The sequence below is a fragment of the Pseudopodoces humilis genome, chromosome 15 (assembly GCF_049639895.1).
Source record: "Pseudopodoces humilis isolate 2021_Gansu_Grassland_sample_001 chromosome 15, ASM4963989v1, whole genome shotgun sequence".
NCBI lineage: Eukaryota > Metazoa > Chordata > Aves > Passeriformes > Paridae > Pseudopodoces > Pseudopodoces humilis.
In genome coordinates, this window is record NC_142214.1 from 11,752,957 (window position 1) to 11,775,411 (window position 22,455).

The following is a 22,455-nucleotide window of genomic DNA, read 5'->3' on the forward strand; positions in this document are numbered from 1 at the left end:
TTCCTGCACTTAACTCATAAGATGGGTGAATAAACAACTATTTAAGTAAAGCAAAATCAGATTTAAGTCTCTCCTCATGACACCATTAGCATCACATTTATCAAGCTATTTATTTGATGGGGTTTTTTAAAACATAGCAGTGACATTCTTCATCATCCACTAACACATGAACTCTTCACACACCAAATAATTGAATTGTTTTTAAAAAAAACATTTCAATGTTTCATTTCAAATGAAACATTTCAAAAGAACATTTCAACAACTTTCACTGTTCCCCAACCTTTGATCTTGATAACTATTTGGGAATCTACCTGCTAATTACCCCATAACCCAAAGACACTTGTAGCCATTCTTCTGGGTAGATTTGGCTCTAGAGAGGGAACAGAAAAAAATGTTGCAATGAAAGAGCTGTGAAGAAGCTGCTACTGCTTGTGTCTAACTGAGATTTTCCCTATTTCTTAATGGGATTCCTTTGGGTTTCAGTGTTGCAGGATTCACCATATTTGGCCAGTAGGACAAGGTGATTCCTTACACTACTCTCAAAGAAAATTCCCATTTTCTTGCCAAACTTCTTGTTTAAGCCTCAGCTGAGACAGGCCAAATAGGGCTGAGGATGCATCAAGGTGAAGTAGTCACAACATGAGCTGCAGAACTTAGGTGCTCAGTCCAGTACCTGCTGGTCCTTCTTGGCCAAGATCTCCTGGGCTGCCTTTGTGTCCATTCACCCCAGTGTTTCCTGGGTAGCCTGGTTCACCCTTGAGTCCTTCTCTCCCTTTCTCTCCTAAATGGATATAAACATACAAGTCAAACCGGAGGAAGGCATTGAAGAGGGTGAGAAACATGGTATGCTGAGGTTGTAGCACTTGTGTTTGCCCAGCCATTGCCTGGGCCCTGGGCTGGACTCCCAGGGTGCCAAATGCCAGTGCAAGTTCACAGATGCCTCCTCAAGAAGTGAAGTTGTTGGAGTCTGAGACACAGAGTGTGTGCCCTTGTTTCTGATGCTTAGCTCTGAGATCTAGAAGAACATTGAATTTCATATAATATGAAATTTATGAGCATGTTTTCGTGGAGATACATGAGAACAACTGTTAAAGCTAGATAAAAAAGCTAAAAGTGTGAGTGTGCAGATTAGAGAGTTTCTTAAGTCACTGGGTGAAAAGGTTAGAGTTTAAAACAGTTTAGAAAGCAGAAGACAGGATGGAGGATTTAGAAGGTTGTTTCTTTTCCTTATTCTTTCTTCTTCATGCTCTTCTTCTAGAGGTTTTTGGGTAATAGTGATTAGACAGAAAATGCCACAATGCAGTATACAGGTGATGGGTCATTGGGTCATTAAGAAAAATAATATATGTGTCTATTGTTAATTGGATAAGAATGAGTATAAAGATAAAAGAACTGCATAGTTCAGGGCCATTTTGTGCTTTCAAAGCCAAAGTGAGCCACAAGGCCATTTTGTACCATCAGAAAGAAATAAGCCAGATTGCAGTGAATTAAACTTGTGCTGAAAGTCTGGAGAGACCTGCTAAGTTTTGTGATAACATCCTAATAAACACGACAAACAAGATCCTAACAGGCTTTAGAGTTTTTGTCCTGACCTGGAGGACTGTAATAAGTGGGACTCCCTGTGAGGGAGTATCCCCAAGGAGCTCAGCTCAGAGAAGCTGAAAAATCCAGGAGTAAAAAAAAGTGCAGAAAAAGCACAACAGCAGGATCAGAAAAGAAAGAAGAAACAAAAAGAAATTAAAAAAAGTTACAGAAGTGAACCCAACATTAGAACTAGGGTGCTCCCAGATGTCTTCATTATTATCCAATTTGTGCCCCACCTGGATTGCAGACTCCTCAAATCTCACTTTCAGGATTATAAAAATACCCAAATTGGGCAATGCTAGCCTGTTTAGTCTCTAGAATTTTGTATTCTTGAAGTGAGCAATCAAGGCCTGTTGCAGTGTGTTTCTTGTTAATGGTATGTTCTGTTGTTACCTAAGTTGATGGTTTGGTCCAAATGAGACCCTTCCACCCCATGATGTCAATCTAGCCTGAGTCTCCTGTCAATCTGTCTTAGGCCCACCGCATGCTTGGAATTCCACTTTGGAAATCCCCTAAACTTCGACGCTTGATTAGTCCATGTGACCCAACTTTCCCCCTCTACCTCCCTCATTGGACAATGATTTTGTGAACCCTGCCTTTTACCCTCCCCAGGACATCTCTGATTAGCTGATGCTTTGTACCCTCCCTTTGAACCGCCTCCCTATTTCAGCTGTTGCATGCTCACAGTTTCTGTCTTTTGCCCCCAAGATTCCCCAGAGCAATAAATCCTCTGTTATCCCATGCAAAAGATCTCCCCCTCGTCCTTGTCTCCTCAGAGCACAGACTGACAGCCAAAAAGCCGTAGAGCAAGAGCTCTAGTCACACAACTAGGTCATCCTGTTCCAGGGGTGTGACCCACTCCTGTCGCAGGTTGAAGTGACAGAGGCAGATAAGCTCCGGTGAGATGCGATAAAGGTTTTTACCTGGAAACCCTGAGTCTCCTCTCTCTCCTTTTGGTCCAGCAATGCCAGGAACACCAACAGACTCTCCCTGTTCGCCTGGAAAAGAAAGGAAAAGCTATTCTGTCATTGATGGTGAACATCAGTTTCCAGGGCTTGTATAAGAAAATAAACCTTCCTGTATTTCAAATTCATGGTGCAAACAAAGACAAAATGTTCAAAGACATGGTGCAAATGATGCACCTGAGTCTGAAAATGCTTATAACCACCAGTGTATGCAGATCCACTCATGCAAATGCACAAGATAGACATTTACAGGTAATTACACAATATCCTGCACTTTTGACATGAGAAGATGAGAGAAAAGAGTCCTTCTTGCACTCTCCAACAGGCTTTACATAGTGCTGTGGCCAACCTTTCAGAGGACCATAAAGTATTTAGGCTTGGTATGGGTCTTGTCTGAATAAAGACTCTTACAAGGGGATATGTACTAGGAGCCAGTCACTGGAGAGCAATGACACTTCCAGAATACTACTTATTCCCTTGTGTCATTAATATTAGGACTATGTATAATGAACACCATGTATACTGTGAAAGATTTTTTTACCCTTCGGACCAGGAAGGCCAATAGGTCCTGGGAATCCAAGTGTTCCTGTCGTGCCATCTGAACCCTGAAAGAAACCAACCCAACCAAAATTAATCTTTGCTTTTTATTCTTACTGTTCCGAGCTTGGGTCAAGCGGAGCAACAGAACAAAAAGGTGTAGGAAGAAATACTATGTAAAATGTCATTTAATGATATGAACCAAACAAAAACAATCTGGAAGTTTTGTAAGGAAAAATCCTGCCAGCTTCTGCTGCTGTGCTACAGAAGTACCAATTAGGTACAGGATTTTCCAAAAGATTTTCACCCAGAGAAGATGACACTTAAGGAGGTATTTACCCTCTCTCCTGGCATTCCTGGAAATCCCATGATACCCTGTGCACCCTTCTGTCCTGGCAGGCCAGGTTGTCCACGTGGACCAGGGAAACCTGGGTCACCATGAAGACGTCTCTCTTTGCTTGGTGACCCAACTGGACCTGGGAGACCAGGCTGTCCAGGCTTCCCTGGGATTCCTTTATCACCTGGGTAATACAGAAGAGTGAAATTTCATTCAATAATACAGACATCCAGCTCATTTGGGTCAGTTGATCTGTTACCCTAAATTCCCTAAAGAGGAAGAAGGGATGGCATTATATCTACAAAACAGAGCTTCAAAGGAAAACTGTTTTCTCAAAATTCAGAACTGCCACATGCAAGTCTTGCTAGAATGGGAATGGCACAACAGAAAATAGTAACACTGTAGGCATTGCCAAAAGGACAGACCATGCTCCACTGATAACAAGCCCAGACACTGAACAACTGATACTGGCAGCTAACTGCAAAATACCTCTAGGTCCTGGGAATCCTCCAAGCCCAGCTAATCCAGGATCTCCTTTGTCTCCTTTGATTTGCAGTGCCTGTTCTGAAGTCCCAAGAACAGGAAGACCTGGTGGACCTATATCACCTCTGTCGCCTGAAGAAATAAAAAGTCAGGAAATCTTGCAAAATAATCTAGCAGAGAAAAACAGAATTTTGATGTCTCCTGATGCAAATTCATTAGTAATCTTTGGTAAACAGGCCAAAGTATTGAAAAATAGAAGACTGCAATATTTAGAAGAATTATACCAGTCACAGACATGTCAGAACTGCCTCCTAAGCCCCTCTGCTGCACAGCCAGCAAAAGCTGTTTCTCACCTTTTTGACCTTGAAGTCCCACAGCTCCTAGACTTCCTTTTCCTCCAGCTGTGCCAGGAGTTCCTTTAAACCCATTCACTCCAGGGACACCAGGCAGTCCTGGCATGCCAGGGAAACCAAGCAGGCCAGAAGACCCTTTCTCACCTGCATAGAAATGTTGAGAAATCAGGGAAAAAAGGGAATATCAGTCTCTCCTGGTACACTGCACACCCACCCTGGGGCAGGTAGAGGCTGCCTAGGTCTGGCCATTTACCCAAATCCAGGTACTTAAACAAGCACATGGCACAGGCACAGCACTGTCACTTCTGTCACAGGTTTCCACTCACAATACTTTGAACCAGCACTTCTCAGTTTATCTTTGAGAGCCTGGTCCTGCTTCCAGTGGAGATCAAACACAATCAGTTTCCAAGAGAACAACATTCTGTTCCACAGCTCTATTGCTTTCTGTTATCCTCCAAGTAACCAACTACTGTATTGGTGCTTAAGGATCACACACCTTGTAAATTTTTATTTCCCATTTGATTTGTGCTTGATTCTCTCCCTTCTCTCTATGAATTTCCTTCACTGTTAATTTCTTCAATTTTCTTGTATTTCTATTTTGATTTACACTATCCTTTGTCCACAAGAACCTAAGACCTTTAAGACAGATTTTCTTATGAACATTATTTGATAATTAAATCCATAATTTGTAACTCAGCAGCGAAACAAATGCATCCCAACACTAGCTGGGGATTCATTCCCTCCCAGCAAGTTGGACCTAAAATCAGTACCAGCAAGGTTATTTTCCTGGGGGCACAGCAATCTCAAGACTGAAACACCTACCTTTTGGCCCAGAGAAACCTGGACGTCCATCTTGACCAAAAGGCCCAGGTGGCCCTAAGAATCCTCTTTCCCCAGGAGATCCTGGAGCACCATCAAGACCTGGGAAGCCTTTCATACCAGCAGGGCCTTGTGGTCCTATATCCCCAGCCACGCCTTTGACTCCAGGAGCCCCTGAATCAATACAAGAAAGAACTCAATAGAGCTCAAAACTCAAAACTAGAACAATTGCGGCAGCTTCCCAAGCTCTTTAAACACAGCATTGTTTTTAATGACCAATAGACCTTATGGCACATGCAGACTACTAGAAGACATAAAGCTTAGAACTGCAAAAGCATTAGTCATCTAATAATAAAATACCTAAAAGGAGGGTTACTGCCTACATGACTACACAACTGGCAAGAGGGAAACCCCTTATGATGTATACATTTTTGACCACCAGACACTGACTTGTAATACAGTCTTACCCTCATCATCAAGGCAGCCAAGACAGAATGGGGGGCATCATGAATGCCAGCTTCTGCTCCCTACCCCATTGTCTGGGTGAACCAGAGATGAATCAGCTGGATAGGCTTACTTCTCAAGAGCCAATTGCTCACTACAGGAACAAGCTGATTATGCTGTCACAAGACCAATACCTTATGCGCTATTTTGCCTCTAAATGTTTCTAGCTGAAGCTTTGTAGTGTTTTACAATTTTAAACAAAGGCTCAAACCATTGAAAACAGAATGCTCAGATCCAAAAGAATGAAGAGAAGGAAAACTCAGGTGGCTTCTGAAAAATTACATTTGCAGCAGTAGCAGTCAATATTAGAGCTCTGTTACACTCAAGGCTTTGTTACAACCCAGCATTATTTAAAGCTGACATAAGAGCTGCATTATTTAAGATGGCAAAGAAAACACACTTAAAATATCTGCTTATTAATGATTTTCTTATAGGCTTGAGACTTTGTTAATGTCTGAGCATTCTCATTACAATGTTTCTTTGCCTTCTGCTTTGATTAGCAATGATAAGGTGTATCACTTATGGTCAATGCAATTCTTGTAGCATTAAAAGCTGGGTTGTTAGTCCATGAGCTTTTATGCTACACTGCATTTTCTCACCTTGACAGCCTATGTGAAGAACCCATAACCAAACAGTGTGACATCAGAAATGGAGAGTTGATGATAAATGGAATAGAAACACGATGAAGGAAAAAACAGACAAAATATGTAAACAGAAAGAACAAGGCTACAAAAGAAATTAATGATTCAGGGAGACAACAGCTGCAAAAAAAACCAACTTAGTTATTTGGAGCTTATCCTTACATCCTGATGGGAAGTTTCTAAAAACAGTTAAAGAAAAGTCAAATATGACATACAGACCATAAATGTAAAACAATAGAGAGGCAGAAGAAATGCTACTATTAAAATTTTATATACTCAAGGGGTGGGTTTTTTTTTCCTCTGAAGTGAAAGAAAAAAAAGTTCTCTTCTGTTCCAGCAAAGAGAAAGACAGAGAAGACAAGTGCTTATCCTGAGAAAGCAAACAATTTTTCAATCTTAATCAGATTTCAAGCAACCTCACACAACAGAAATTAATTGTCATGAAAATGGGAAATGAAGATTACTCAACAATATAGCCAACATGTAAGAGCAAAGATGTTAAAAACATCATAATATTTAAGATGCTTTCTTCTATCTTTCTGCTGTACTTTCTACAGTATTGAGGTAGTATTTCCCAGCAGGAATTTCACAGCAGTCAGACTCAACAGGCTCAAATTCTGCACTGCTACCCCTAACCAGAAGTAGGAGCTCGCTCTGAGCAAATGCCAAACTTCTCCCATGCTTCAACATCACAGAGCTCAGTTCAGCTACTTGTCTTCATTTGAAAACATTACATACCTGGTGCTCCTGCAAGGCCAGCTGACCCCAAGGGTCCTGGTTTTCCCTCAATGCCGAAAGGACTTCCAGGACCAGGAGGTCCCTGCAATCCAGGGACACCTGAATATCCTGGATGACCCTGTTCACCTTTAACACCCAGAAGGCCTGGTCTTCCGTCCAGCCCTGGAAACAGAGAGATGGGAGGTTACAGAACAAATAAAACAAAATTCACACTTTTAATTAAAAGGCGAGTTTTAATAAAAGCCTTTGAGTTGCATTAGATTCTAACAGAAAACCAGCAAATCACCATCTATGAGCAGGTCAGAGGAGTTGCATAATCTTAAAGTGACTGGAAAGAGAAAGTGTCTTTGAAAGAAAAACAATTTGATAATCCCAGATACAAGCAGCATCAGTGCTTACCTTTTGGTCCTGGAAATCCAATATCACCTGTAAGCCCTTTATCACCTGGGAGTCCAGGTCGGCCATGCTTTCCCAGGGTTCCACTCTCAGCTCCTAATATATCTCCAGGCGATCCTTTTATTCCTGCTAAGCCTGAAGCACCCATTTTCCCAGGCAAACCATCTGTTCCATCCAGTCCTGGAAGTCCTTGTGAGCCTTGCTCTCCTCGAGGTCCAGGGAAGCCTTAAAGAGAAGACCCGTAAAAGTCACTCAACAGAAGTACAGAATACTGCTTCCAATAGCATCTCAAATGAAATACACATTTTAAAAATTTCCATGGAAAAAAAAGTTGCTGGAAAAATTGCAAAACATTTCAGTACTGAATTAGAAACAATAATTGATGATAGAAAGTGATGAAACTATTGAAAGGTTTATGGTTTTTGGGGTTTTTTTTCAAGAAAATGATTCTGTAGAAGTGTGTAGGAGCTGCAGCTATATAAAGCATTCCAAGCTTGGTTTCACTAGATGGGAGGTTAAACAAAAGGACAAAACCCCTAACTCTTATCACCTTTGCTTCTTGCTCTTTCTTTACACAACCATCAGAAATTCCCATGGCTAGAATGAGTCCAAACACTGTGTACAGTGTGCCATTACCAGAGTACCATAGGTCTTAAAATAAGCATTACACTAAATTTGTGGTTAACCTAAACTGGAACAAATCACATGACAAAGGTCTCTGGAGAAACAAACTGTTGACTGTCCTCTTTTCTCCCAGTAGTGATACAGTGTTATAAGTAGGTGATAAACAACTTGAATATTTAATTTGTTTTCTCCCAAGCTGCAATCACTTGCATTTCCAAGGACCACAATGGAACACTCAATGGAGCATTATGAATGTATGAGGTAGAAGTGGCCAAGAAGGTCAGATAGCTTTTTTGATAAAGTATAGTAAACATTGATCAGACAATAAAAAGAACTCCAGCTACTTCCCTCTTACCAGGTTCCCCTTGCAAGCCTATTATTCCTGGAGACCCTTGCTGTCCCTTAGACCCATGTAACCCAGGTTGGCCTGGAATGCCAGAAAAGCCTTTGCTGCCTTTGGGACCTAAAAGTAAAAATATATTAATTAATAATGTCAGCGAATTAATAGCAAAAGACAAAACAGAGCACAAGAAAACAGGGTCAAATATTTTCTGCAAAGCTGGTCCTGGATACACAATTTAAGCTAAATAAAATCTCAAAGCTATGGCTGTTCATGAGCTACATAAACACAGAAGCAGAGTGTTTGTGTTCAAGGCTACATGAAGGCTAAAAAATGATGCAGTCAATATGATCCTCAGTGAGATTTAGGCCTAGTCACTTTGGGGAAAAAAAGGTTGGCATTGTTCTGCCAGTTAACCCTCTGGAATAACTATCACTTGGAGGAGAATTAACTAGGAGGTATTATCTTCTTTGATGAATAAGTGCTGTGTGGCAGTCAGCCAGTGCATTACATCATCTTGTCTCCTTACCTGGTGGTCCTGGAAAGCCGGGAGTCCCTGGGGGCCCATATGCTCCAGGAACTATGCAGGGCAAGGTGATACCTACAACAAAGAAACACTGAGGTTGCACACAGCCCCTTTCAGAGACAGAAGAGGAATACTGAGTACCCAGATGTTTTTCATGGGATACATCATAAGTGGCTTCAAGCGAACGTATGCACATCAAAGCACTGCTGACACCTCAAATATGTGATGTTAAATAAAAGGCATTCAGAGCCTGGTAATTTTCTGACCTCATCCTTACTACTGACTTGTTGCATGACCACTAAAAGTCTCTCTTGTGGACTTCTTGTAGCATGAGACTCAGGATTCCACCCAGCAATTTGTCCTCCCTGTGGCAGGGTCTCTGTGACTAAAACAGCTTTAGGTCCAGGCTCAGAGCTTTCGAAGTCAGTGGCAGATGACAAGTATGATAACTGTTAATACTTGAGCAAGTTTCTAAACTGTGTAAAACTAGTATGCTGTAGTGTGAAATTCTAAAATAAATGTGCACTTGCAAGGTGAAATATATCTGTAGAGAGAGAATACTGACAGGTGTTTAAAACAAACTTCCCCCCAGGAGGTTAGGGAAGAGATGTGCATGCATGGAAGTTGGAATAGCAAGGGTTTCTTTTTCTTTCAGCTTTATTCTCAAACTGTTTCTTCTACAGTTTCCCAGATAAAGAAATAATCACATGGCTTAAAAGTTTATTAACAGCAAACAAGACTCAGCAATTGCAGAGCTCTTTGACTGACTCCCACTTCTTAAAAAAATTCTCTGTTTCCACTAGTAATCCCTCTTCAGTGGAATGAAATTTACATGTCATTATCAGAGTTGCCAGCACATTGCATTTGTCTGAACACTCTCCAACACAAAAGAAACATTTTATTTCTGGTTTTCTACAATCCTATGTGAGCCTGATGCTCAGTGCATTGTAAAATAAGGCATTGACGTCCTTCTCTGAGACATACAGTAGAATAAAGAATAGCATTTTCAAAAACCAGGCATTTAGGGTACACCTGGCATAGAAGGGGAAACTTTAAATAGAGCTCCATTCACATCACATGATCCTAAGAACTGTCTTATGTGAGTTTTCCAAAAATGCTTCTGTACATGAGTATATTCTGTATTTTACATTATTAGTCAGCAGTAGAATGCTTGAACAATGGATATTTCATGTGAGAATAACTGAAATGTAAATAAGACTGTATCCTTGTAATTATGTAAATAGGGTATACTGTAAAAATTATATAAACAAAAATTTACCTTCCCCAGCTACTTAAGACTTTACCTTCTTACATTTTACACAGTATTATCTGAGTATCAAGGAAATTAAACAATTAGTAAACCATCATGTCAGGCATTAAAGTGAAATACGGGCAATTCCAACATTTTTCAGTAATCACATAACGCCAGGTAGAAACAGAGTTAGACTTCCAAAACCAGACAGTTTCACCCTGCTTTATGGCACAAATTCAAAAATTGCTTAGGGGTGCCTTTGACCTGGTTACTTCAGTAAGTCTTTCTTAGGTTACATTGTCAGATGTAACCAAAAGTATGTTTTCTATACCATCTGCTAAAAACAGGTGGGACAGTGTTCTTCATCTCTCCTGTGACTCATCCCTGATAACTCCGGGGAATATCTTCTGTTAATGGGTCATCAAGCCTCACTGCATGACTCATAAATTTACATCATCCCATTGTGAGATGCTCTGCCCAGGGCGGGGAACCAAGCATTCCTAACTGGATATAAACTGAGGTTTGAAACACCACAGTAGCCTTATCTACTGGATTCCTACAGAAGAGCTACATAACTACCACTGGACCTTCAGAGGAAGACCAGACCCTTCTACAGGATCACTGCTTCATAAGAACCACATCTGCCACCCCAAGAGGACTGCAGACATCATTTAATTGGACTGCAACCACCACCCTGACCAACAGGGTGTCAGGCTGCACCCTGACTCTGTCAGTTTAAACCAGTGTTACTGTGTTATTGCCTTTATCTTAATTTTCTTATTAAATTGTAGTTCTGACTTGAGATCTCCCACTGGTTTGCTTTCAAAGTAGTACAAAGTCACAGACTTTAGATGACAAGGCCTTTTCATGAAAAGACCTTTCAATCTGGACAGTATAAAGACTGATTATTTCTTCTACCCACACACATTTCTTTAATATTAGATGAAACTTACAACATCAAAGGATCTTTTAGTGTATGCAAATTATTTCCTAGTATGGGAGTGTGAGAAATGAACTTGTAAAAATTCGTAGAAATCTAAATAAATGTATATAACAATAATGATATAAAATATAAAGTACAGTATGGCCCACAAGCCCTTCCCAGATCTAGTCGCGAATTCCCACTCAAAGGATAATGATCCTAGCCGGCGCCCATCAACAGAAAAGAATAGACAGGACATGAATCATCAAGCTAACAAGGAGAGGCTCCGACGAGATACTCATCACCGGACCTGAACACCCCGCCTTGCAGGCTACCGTTGGGGGAAGCCATCAGGTAGACAAAAGGAAAAAGTCCAGCCGAGATATCCATCAGCTCCAACCCGGATCCAACCATCCCATCCAGATGGCCTGAACCACAATGAAATCAAGAAACACCCAGAACTTCTTTACATATAAGGAGACTCTGTCCGGACGTCCATTTGACTCTATTCTCCAACGCCAGGAAATCAATTCATACAACAATCAAGGACCGTTGGTGAATGGTGCCTGCCTAGAATTTGGCCTCAAAGCTAAAAATCCCTATAAAAACCCCGGACAGTCTACCCTCCTTCGTGGATTTGGGAACACCTATACCTTTGGGTATAGACCCCTGTCCACCCAGCGCTGCGCTGTTTATTTTATTGTGGTTTTTCCTCATTGTTTATTTTTTTTATAAAAATTGTTTTATAATAAATTGTTCTTTTATTTAACCCAAATTTGCCTTTGCATTTATAACAGATTGGTGCCGTGACTCGGATCGGAGAAACTGCGGGGAATCTCACTGCCCAGGACGGGTACCCCCGCTGATTTTGGCGGCCTGGTGAGTTGAGAACCCCCGTAGTTCATTCCGATATCCGAACCAAATTTAGGCGGAGGTAAAAACCACAATAAAAAGGAAAAGGATCCGGATCGGAGAGCTCGGGAAGGCACGGAGCCTTCGGGAAGCCGCGGCTTGCTTTGCTCGTAAAACGTCTGTTGTGCACAAAGACATCCACGCAGGAAAATAGCTGTAAGTACTGCTGGTTGAGTGGGCGATCGGGCGAGTGTGTGAGACGTGATCTGATCACGAAGCGAGTGCGGACTTCAAGGTCGCGTTTCCATCCTCCCGCGAGGGAATTGGCCGGCCGCGAAGGAAGCGATACAGAGTGAAAGTTTTTTTTTCTCTCGACACACACTCGTAAAACCTGAGGCCAAAGGGTGTCTCGGGAACTGATCGCAAGGTACTAAGAGGGGAAGGGACGTCTTGTCGAGCTCGAGAATTGGTAAACCCTCTTAGTAAACGGACCCAGGGAGAGGTCCAGGAAAGAATCAAAAGTACCGATTACAAGAGACCTCAGCTCAGCTTGCTGAAAGGTGAGTATCGGCAAATTTTGATTCCTAAGTACACAACGCAGAAACAGATATCGACTCCCGGAGAAGTCGAAGAAAGGTAAGAATATATTTGCGAAGTATGGGGCAGAAAAAGAGTAAGCTTCAAGGAAGAAGCACAGGAAAAGATTCCTCCGATCAGGGGGAGGAATCACCAGACATCCCACTGGAGAGTCCCTTGGGGTGGATGCTAAAACACTGGGAAGATTGTCCCCAGAGAAAGGGGAAATCAAAGGAGAAATTAATACATTATTGTATGGAGGTTTGGGGAGGACAGGAGTTGAGAAGTCACCTCACTTGGCCAGTGTTAGGCACATTTGAAAAATGGACGTGTAACAAGTTGTTCTCCTATGTGGAGAACAAGGTCCCCTCAGATCCTGAGGAGAGGGAATATGCTAAGCTCTGGGTAAATGTCAGAGTAGGGCTATTTCCAATAAAACAAAAAGAAAAACGGAGCTGAGTCCTGGGAACCCCTCGATCACTTACCACCCCCGTATCGAGGACCAGCGGGACCTTCCTCTGCAGATCAAGTGGTGCCCTCAGCACTCTTGGGCCCCCGAGACCAACCCACTGAGATACGTGTGTCTCAAGCGGGAGAGTTGGGGCCAGCAGCGATGCCGGCAGCCCTTCCCCTTTCCCCGCCTGTAAACACCGTAACCACAGCAACCTCCTCGGAGGTTTTTCCTGCACAAGGCTGGGGATCACCCTATCCGTCCCTGCCGGTCCAGCCGCCACAACCGGGACCCTCCCATACAACGGAGGGGATTCCTCCCTTCAGCCGGGTGGCGGCAGAATTCCCACAATTGATAACGGGGAGGCAACACACAATCACCAATTCCCCTCCCGCACGTAGAACCCGTTTAAGAGCGAGAATGATAGATAATGAATGGGGAGAGAGCGAAGAGGGGCACCGGTTGTTCCCTCTTAGGGAAGTACCGACGGCCCCGGGAGTGATCGGTTTTGTGAATGTACCCCTTAACTCTGGAAATGTAAGGGCTTTTAAAAAGAGATGGGGCGGTTGTTAGATGACCCTTTTGGGGTGGCTGAGAGGTTAGATGAATTTTTAGGGAGTAGTATTTATACCTTTGACGATCTTATGGCAATCCTGAGATCATTGTTTAATCAAGAAGAAAGAGAGATGATTAAACAAGCCGGTATCAGAGACTGGGACGGACGCAATCCACAGGGGACGCCAGGTAACCAGAAATAGCCTAGTGTAAACCCGAGCTGGAATGCACAGACGGAGGAAGGCAGACGGAACATGATGGATTTAAGGAGCATAATTGTACAAAGTATAAGAGAAGCGGTCCCTAGGGGCCAGAATGTTAGCAAAATTTTTAGAGAATGTCAAAGAAAAGAGGAACCACCCACTGAATAGATCGAGAGATTACGGCGAAGTTTACAGATTTACTCTGAGACTGACCCGAACTCTCCTGTGGGGGAGGTTCTGTTAAAAAAACACAATTCGTTGCTAAATCTTGGGAGGACATTAGGAGAAAATTAGAAAAGATCGAGGAGTGGTAAGATAAAAGCCTCCAGGAGCTCCTAAGGGAAGCTCAAAAAGTATACATGAGGAGAGAAGATGAGAAGCAGAAATTGCAGGCTAAGGTTTTAGTAACTGCGGTAAAAGAGATCCAGAAACAAGAACAGATGCAGGGTAAGTTTAAAACACTACCCGGAAAAAGTCGAGGTTCTCACTGGGCAGCCCCGGCCCCACGGAGAGAACCCCCGGAATGCTACTACTGTAAAAAGGTAGGACACGTTCAGCGGAATTGTAAACAAAGAATAAAAGATGAGAAAATTTTTCAAGAGGATTAGGAGTGTCAGGGGCTCTTTAATTTGGGGACCAGAACATCCAAGGAGCCCTTGATAAAATTAAAAGTGGGCCCCCAACGACAGGAAGTAAGTTTTCTTGTAGATACTGGGGCAGAGAGAAGTACCCTGCAGAAATTGCCATACGGATGTGTGGCTAGCAGAGAAAAAGTTTTTGTAATCGGTGCAAAGGGAGACCCCTTTGAAGTGCCTGTAATAAAAAATGTGGAAATAGAATCTGAAAATAAAATTTGCTTAGAGAATTTACTATTAGTAGAAGAAGCAGATTACAATTTGTTGGGGAGGGACATGATTGTCGCTTTAAGAATTAATATCATGATTAAAAATTCTGAATTGGTAGTGAAAATATTTAAGTTGACTCCTAAAAATGAGGAGAAAATAAACCCTGAAGTATAGCATTCAAAAGGAGAAGAGAGTTGAAACAAATAATTGATGACCTCCTAAAAGGGGGTACTTTAGAACCTTGCATGTCTCAACATAACACCCCCATCCTGGCTGTAAGGAAGACAGATGGCAGCTTCCGATTAGTCCAGGACCTACGAGCGGTAAACGCTAGGACCCGGACTAGATTCCCGGTGGTGGCCAATCCCTATACTTTACTAAATAGACTCACACCAGAAGATGTGTGGTATAGTGTGATTAATTTGAAAGATGCTTTTTAGACTTGCCCTCTAGATGAAAGGAGTAGAGATTATTTTGCATTTCAGTGGGAGGACCCAGATACAAACCGTAAGCAACAGCTAAGGTGGACGGTCCTCCCCCAGGAGTTTGTGGAGTCTCCGAACCTTTTCAGACAAGCTTTAGAACAAATGTTAACCCAATTTGCTCTTGAGGACAGGACAAAGCTTTCGCAGTATGTAGATGACTTGCTAATAGCTGGACCGACTGAAGAGAGTGTGAAGAAAAGCACGATTGCCTTGTTAAACTTTCTAAGAAAGAAAAGTTTAAAAGTATCAAAATCCAAGCTGCAATTCACAGAGCCTGAAATAAAAAATAAAATACCTCAGACATTGTATATCTCAAGGAAAAAATTAGACCCGGAGAAGGTAGCAGGCATCCTTGCATTGCCTGCACCAAAAACAAAAAGGCAAATTAGACAAATTCTAGGGCTCTTGGGATATTGCAGGCAGTGGATTGAGGGTTTCAGTGAAAAAGTGAAGTTTTTGTATGAAAGATTAAACACTGACAGGCTGAAGTAGACTGAACAGGATGAGTCTAATTTCCAGAAATTAAAAACTGTTCTTATGACTGCCCCGGTACTAACTCTACCAGATACGAATAAAGAATTCCAGTTGTTTGTGAATGTGAGTAAACAAACAACACAGGGAGTCCTGACTCAGGAATGGGCAGACAAAAGGAAGCCTATAGGCTTCAAAGATCTTAGATCCAATCAGTCGGGGTTGGCCTACGTGTTTACCAGCAATTGTAACAGTGGCTCTGTTAGTGGGAGAAGCAAGGAAAATAACTTTTCCTCCCCTGGTAGTTTACACTCCCCACGATGTGAAAAACATATTGCAGCAAAAAGCAGAGAAGTGGCTGACTGATTCCAGGCTTCTAAAATATGAAGCCATCTTAATCAGCTCACCCGGTTTAGAATTGAAAACCACTGCACAAAAATCCTGCTCAGTTTCTATTCAGAAAAATTAGTACATGATTGTTCTAAAATCGTAGAGCTGCAGACCAGATAAGTTACATCAACGCAAACTGTGATTGTTTTCCATTTATACATTTTAAATGTGCTTATTGTAAACAAATTTGAGTAACCCACTGTTGGGGAGAGTACAAACCTAAAGGATTGTGTACCAATTGTCTGACTAAAGAACAGGAGCTGACTAGCCGTTTCTTAATACTTGTCACCCGGGCGGGGTTTTTAGAACTTAACTCTCCTGAGTGGTACCTGCTTTTTCAAAAGGGGATTAGAGGTAAACTAGACTCCAAGGCAAAAACTTTAAAAATTGAGTGCCAAAAGACAGTCAAGGTACCGAGCAGGACAGACACAATTAAGTCGTCTCGGTGGGCTGCTTTCAAGAGAAGGTACGCCATAAAGACTACAAGGGCCCCTGAAGAATATCCTTGCTGCCGAGAAGATAGTAATCCCCGCCGTATATTTCTATACGGGCGAAGGGCAAGGCAGAGGGATACACCGGTGGGGAATCCTGACTGTCCTGAGTCTAGCCGTGTGCTTGGCCGAGGGAATGATTCCCGAAGTACCTCCGGGGGAGCGTCTCCTGGGGAAGTGTGAGCAGTGTCAGACTGCCACAGATACCAGACGAATAGTTAACTACTGTCCTCCGGAACGTTGTTTGTCTAACAGCACTCAGTATAATCTTTGTGAATTAAAGGGGAAGGTCTAGTGTTACCACTCAGGAGCAAGGTTTAAGGACGAGCAGTCTAAAACTCCTATAAGAAAAAAAACTACTAAAGCTACCCACTTCAAGTATAAGAGAGAAGTGGGAATGCTCCCTCCAATTCCAATCTGCAGCCAATGTAACAAAACTGTCTAGATAAGAAGAAAAAGACAATCCACCTTTTTAGCATATTATAAGGTTAACCATTTATGTTACAATAAAGCAAACTTAAAAATGTGTACCATGGGGGGAAAGTGTATTGAGAAAGTAAAAATTTAAAACATGAAGAAAAAGCCTCTTTTAATAATGAACCGATAATTCTTGATTTGTTAAAAAGTGGTGATGACCGAGTATGTTTGCAATTCAGCCAAGTGTTCTGCTTCTACAGGGATGAGGAAGGGGTGGACCCTGAAAACAAAATAAAACAACTAACCCTAGAATTAAAGAGGCGAGAAGTGGAAACTCGGAAAAAGAGGCTAGAACAAGAGAGGCTTAACTCTCTTAGTGAGCATTATGAGCAATTAGAGAAACAATACAGCAATTGGGGGTTGCCAACCCCAACCAGAACCTTTTCATAGATCTAATGCAAGAAATAGCCACAGAATTAGGTCTATCCAACTGTTGGATCTGTGGCGGTTTAAAATCAGCTGAAAGGTGGCCTTGGAAGGGAGAGGGACTAACCCCAGAGCAACTTCTAAAATGGGAAGGCTCTAAAATATCAAAAACAAAACAAAGACCAGAGGGATGGGTTATAGACCAAAGAATAATCAGTACTGTCTGCATTAGCAGAGAGGGAAAAGAATTCACTGATTTAGTAGGCTATACCCCGTGTGTAAGCACACTCACGGTGAATTCGGAAAGCAAAACAAAAACCTGGCAACCTGAACCACCCGCGGGCTATTGGAGTCGCTCCCGGGGGAATAACTGTGAATGGATGGAAATAATTGGACTTTGCTAGTACAAAAACTCTGGGGCCAATCCCTTCCATGAGCTAATAGGATTGAAGGAATATTGAGATGATCCGGCAAAGTTGAACAAGGGTTGGGAAGCTCCTGATGGTATATATTGGATATGTGGAAAAAAGCATACAGCGAGCTACCCAGAAAATGGAAAGGATCCTGCACACTTAGAATAATTCGGCCCTTTTTCTTTACTCTACCTAAAACAGAGAGTAAATCATTGGGAGCCCCTCTCTTTGAGACATTAAACAGACAAAGGAGGGAATTAAAACGGGAACTACCAATAGCGGGAGGCAACCAGAAGTGGAACGAGGAAGAATGACCTGCCGAAAGGATCATTCAATATTACGGGCCCGCTACTTGGGCAAATGATGGCAGCTGGGGTTACAGAACCCCCATTTATCTCCTCAACAGACTTATCAGGTTACAAGCGGTGGTAGAGATAGTTTCCAACCACACTTCAGAAGCCCTAGAACTCCTAGCCAAACAACATTCACAAATGAGAGCTTTTGTGCACCAAAACAGACTAGCTCTCGATTATTTGCTAGCCGAGGAGGGAGGAGTGTGTGGCAGATACAACGAATCCGAGTGTTGTATGGAAATAGACGATTACGGAGAAACAATAAAAGGATTGGCTGCTGAAATAAAAAAAAGTAGCACATGTGCCAGTCCAAAAATGGAATTCAATCCTACAAGCCTCCTGGTGGGACCAGATATTTGGGCAAGGGGCTTGGTGGAAGAAGCTAGTATTTTTCATCACTTGTTCAGTTGCCGGAATCATTTTCCTTCCCTGCTTAATTCCTTGCTTCATCAGACTAATTCACTCTGTTGTGCAAGGAATGCAGATTGCCACACTTCCAATCGATCCTGAGAAAGCACAAGGAAGACCTACTTCTCTCTCTAAACTAATGAAATTAGAGGAGGAAAAGGAAAACAAAAACGCGATGAAGGCCTTAAAGAATTTTGAAAATAGACATAACCTGGCACAAACATATAGTGAGAATTCGTTAACGGACTGGGAAGAAAATGAATGTGAGTAAAAAAATTATAGTCCTTCCCCTGCAGAATTGGATAAAATAACACGAATTTTTAATGTAATGGATTATTAGGCGGGGGACTGTGAGAAATGAACTTGTAAAAATTCGTAGAAATCTAAATAAATGTATATAACAATAATGATATAAAATATAAAGTACAGTATGGCCCACAAGCCCTTCCCAGATCTAGTCGCGAATTCCCACTCAAAGGATAACGATCCTAGCCGGCGCCCATCAACGAAAAAGAATAGACAGGACAAGGATCATCAAGCTGACAGGGACAGGCTCGGTGCCCATCAACAGAAAAGAATAGACAGGACATGAATCATCAAGCTAACAAGGAGAGGCTCCGACGAGATACTCATCACCGGACCTGAACACCCCGCCTTGCAGGCTACCGTTGGGGGAAGCCATCAGGTAGACAAAAGGAAAAAGTCCAGCCGAGATATCCATCAGCTCCAACCCGGATCCAACCATCCCATCCAGATGGCCTGAACCACAATGAAATCAAGAAACACCCAGAACTTCTTTACATATAAGGAGACTCTGTCCGGACGTCCATTTGACTCTATTCTCCAACGCCAGGAAATCAATTCATACAACAATCAAGGACCGTTGGTGAATGGTGCCTGCCTAGAATTTGGCCTCAAAGCTAAAAATCCCTATAAAAACCCCGGACAGTCTACCCTCCTTCGTGGATTTGGGAACACCTATACCTTTGGGTATAGACCCCTGTCCACCCAGCGCTGCGCTGTTTGTTTTATTGTGGTTTTTCCTCATTGTTTATTTTTTTTATAAAAATTGTTTTATAATAAATTGTTCTTTTATTTAACCCAAATTTGCCTTTGCATTTATAACAGGAGGAAAGATGCACTCACAAATTTTTTTACACATCTCTATAGTGCAAGCTGAACTGGCTAATGACTTACTCTTTTTCCCAAGTATTCTGACTATAAATACTCTCCTACACAAAGGACTGTTCATTGTTCCCAAAGCTTTGATGAAGCATTCATAATAAGCTGGCTTCTGATTTGTTCCACAATATAAATGGAGTTCACATCACGGAGAGAGCATTTTACTTTTACATATCTCAGGATGCAATTTTAATTTAATGGATTCTGTAAGATAAAGTTTCCTGGACAAATATGCAAGCCCTCACAACTAGGAATTAGTAAAGCTTTTAGCATTTAGCATGTGACTTGAATTGGAAAAAAGTTTATGCAGACTGCCCCGGGGGACATTAATGCTAGCATCTCCTTGCCCCATAACAACAAGGCAACATGACACTGGTGTGAGGTAATATTGCCATCCGGCACATCTGGCAACCTCCCAGTGCTACCCTGGCCTTGCTTTCATCTCCCTCTGGGTCTGAGATTCCTCTGCCAACTCTTCTCACTGTGGCAGTCTTACCACCAAGGGTTTTGAATTCAGAGCATCACTTTATCAGTCCAGAAATCTATGCCACTATATTATGCCTGCAAATACATTACTGGTTCTGCATGATTGACACAAGATAGAATTACAAACCTAGAAGCCCAAGTATACACAGCAGGCAAAATACGCTGAAAATCAGCAGTGACAAAGAAAAAATACTGTTTACCTTAAGCTATATTTAAATGCCTGACATGGAATCAGGACATTGGGATCAGCTTTCTGCAGTAATTTTGTAATGAAGACATTTTCCATAAATGTTTAGACATGAATTTCCATGTAACTCAATTTGAGAATGAACATAAAGCATTGTATATAAAGTATTATCAAACCCCTATTTACTTACCTTATCACTTTGGTCATTATGGTGTGCTTTAGGTGCACATGACACACCAACTGCACCGAATTATAGTAGCTCAGGAAGCAAACACAGCCCAGAGCTGGTTGTACAAGTCTTAACTGAACGTTCTACCTATCTTGACAACCTCTTATTCATCAACACCTGTTCATTCATACAATGTACTACCATTTCTTCTAAAAAAATCTGGAGCTCTCATTTCAATAATAGTTCTGAAAACTGAATCAGACACTTCAGATATCAGTGAATTACTATTTTTATTTGGACAATGAATTAGGTGTTTTCAAAAACCTCATTTTATCACTCTTCGTAACTACCTTTGGTGTAAAATGTCTCTCCAACAATAGTCAGGGAGTAGATCCATGTAATACTCTTAGTATTTCAGAACTTCTTGAATATTGCTTATTATCTCCTGAACACGACAACTTGAGAAAGCTGTGACTGCTATATGAGGCCTGGTGAGCCCACAATCAAGTTTCAAGTAATTTGAAGAGCAGTCTTTAGCCTAATGCAATCTTCTGGCCACAGGCACAGCAGTAAATTGAATATCATTTGACTTGCAGCTTTACCTTTTTTAAACTAAGAGCAGACCCAGCAATACCTACCTGGAGGGCCTGGAAGACCTGCTTGTCCTGGAAACCCATCCATTCCAGTGTCACCTGGTGGTCCACGAACTCCTCTAGGACCTGGGTATCCAACACCAGGAGAACCAGTTTCTCCTTGATGGCCCTTGGAGCCAGGTAATCCTGGCAAACCTTTTTCACCTGGGAAACCTAGTCCACCATCACCCTGTGCATAGCAAAGACAATTACAGCTGAAAATCAAAGGGATGCAGAAAGAATATCCACCACTATAATTTTAAAAAGTGTGTAAGAGTTTGGTTGGTTCTGTGCAAGGTTCAGGTGAGCCTGAATAGAAATAGAAACCACTACAAATTATCCATCTTTATTTTAAAATGCAGCAAAACTTGGTGACTATTACAAAGAATATTTTATGTTGCATTTGCCAAAATGCAACTGTTACAGATTCTGAAAGATATTTACTTTGCTTTAAATTAATAAGATTCTGGTGTGATTTTTTTTATTTCAAGATTTCATTCATAATTATGCCTATAATGTCTTTTGTCTTTTAAGATTCAACACGGAACAGTATTAGGGTCTACTGAAGTTTATTTTTTGATAGAGGTGTTAGGAATGCCAATTATTAATCCTGACCAAGACGAATTTGTGCTCAGGAACTGTGAGCTTTTTATGTATTTGAAGATTTACCACAGGGCTAATCACAACTAATTTGCCAGGCCTGGCTCTTTTCTCTACTCCTTATTCTAGTTCTGAAGCACTGCTGCAAATCTGAACTTACTGGAGGGCCCGGTGGGCCTGACAAGCCTGGAAGTCCATCCCTGCCTGGAGTTCCTGGGATGCCTGAAGGTCCTCTGGGTGCTGTTGCTCCACGGTCCCCACGAGTACCTTTGACTGTTGCATAGGATGGATCCCCTTTTTCTCCCTTAAGGCCTGGAAGTCCTTGTTGACCAGCTGAAGCCTACAGACCAATAGATAAAGAAAAGGAACATGCAGAGAAAAGTCTTTGTTTCTTAAAAATGTCATATGAGGACAGGACACAATAAGCAAATCAGAAAGAATCTCCAGAGGGTTTCCTATTCTATACATTAACTTGGGGGAGATGGGGGGAAGAGGTTTGTTTGTTTTCAGCTGTTTCTACTGTCACTACAGCTCCATGGTGGCAAGCCAAACCTTGGTAATAGTGACAGCAATCTTGAATGCCAACATCCCACGGCATCTGGGAACATTATATCACTCATAATATAATGAGACCCAATAATGAATCTTCTTCCCTATTGCTTGGTGTGCTTTGCTTACTGACACCAATGAAGATAGTCTGAAGACAAAAGACTAGTATTTTTATGGACTGTGATTTTCAAAAGTAAATATTTGCAATAAGTAATGCTCAGCACTTTGGAAAATCCTATTTGTTATCGACTCTGTTTGATAAAAAACAGAGTTCAACTCTCATTAATATATGT

General features: G+C 41.8%; 1 protein-coding gene across 3 annotated transcripts in view; it reads right to left on the reverse strand.

Annotated features, from left to right (window-relative positions):
* The window catches only part of COL4A6 (collagen type IV alpha 6 chain), a 141,324-nt gene that overhangs the window by 10,831 nt on the left and 108,038 nt on the right, over positions 1-22,455 (reverse strand). For all 3 annotated transcript variants that reach the window (XM_088062867.1, XM_088062868.1, XM_088062865.1), the window contains 13 exons: positions 21,774-21,953; positions 21,020-21,203; positions 8,851-8,922; positions 8,337-8,444; positions 7,361-7,582; positions 6,962-7,123; positions 5,082-5,252; positions 4,260-4,403; positions 3,913-4,038; positions 3,426-3,607; positions 3,091-3,154; positions 2,508-2,582; positions 674-781 (listed from right to left, as the gene is read on the reverse strand). In XM_088062867.1, the coding sequence (XP_087918993.1) occupies positions 674-781; positions 2,508-2,582; positions 3,091-3,154; positions 3,426-3,607; positions 3,913-4,038; positions 4,260-4,403; positions 5,082-5,252; positions 6,962-7,123; positions 7,361-7,582; positions 8,337-8,444; positions 8,851-8,922; positions 21,020-21,203; positions 21,774-21,953 (1,798 nt within the window). The remainder of the gene's footprint in view (positions 1-673; positions 782-2,507; positions 2,583-3,090; positions 3,155-3,425; positions 3,608-3,912; positions 4,039-4,259; positions 4,404-5,081; positions 5,253-6,961; positions 7,124-7,360; positions 7,583-8,336; positions 8,445-8,850; positions 8,923-21,019; positions 21,204-21,773; positions 21,954-22,455) is intronic.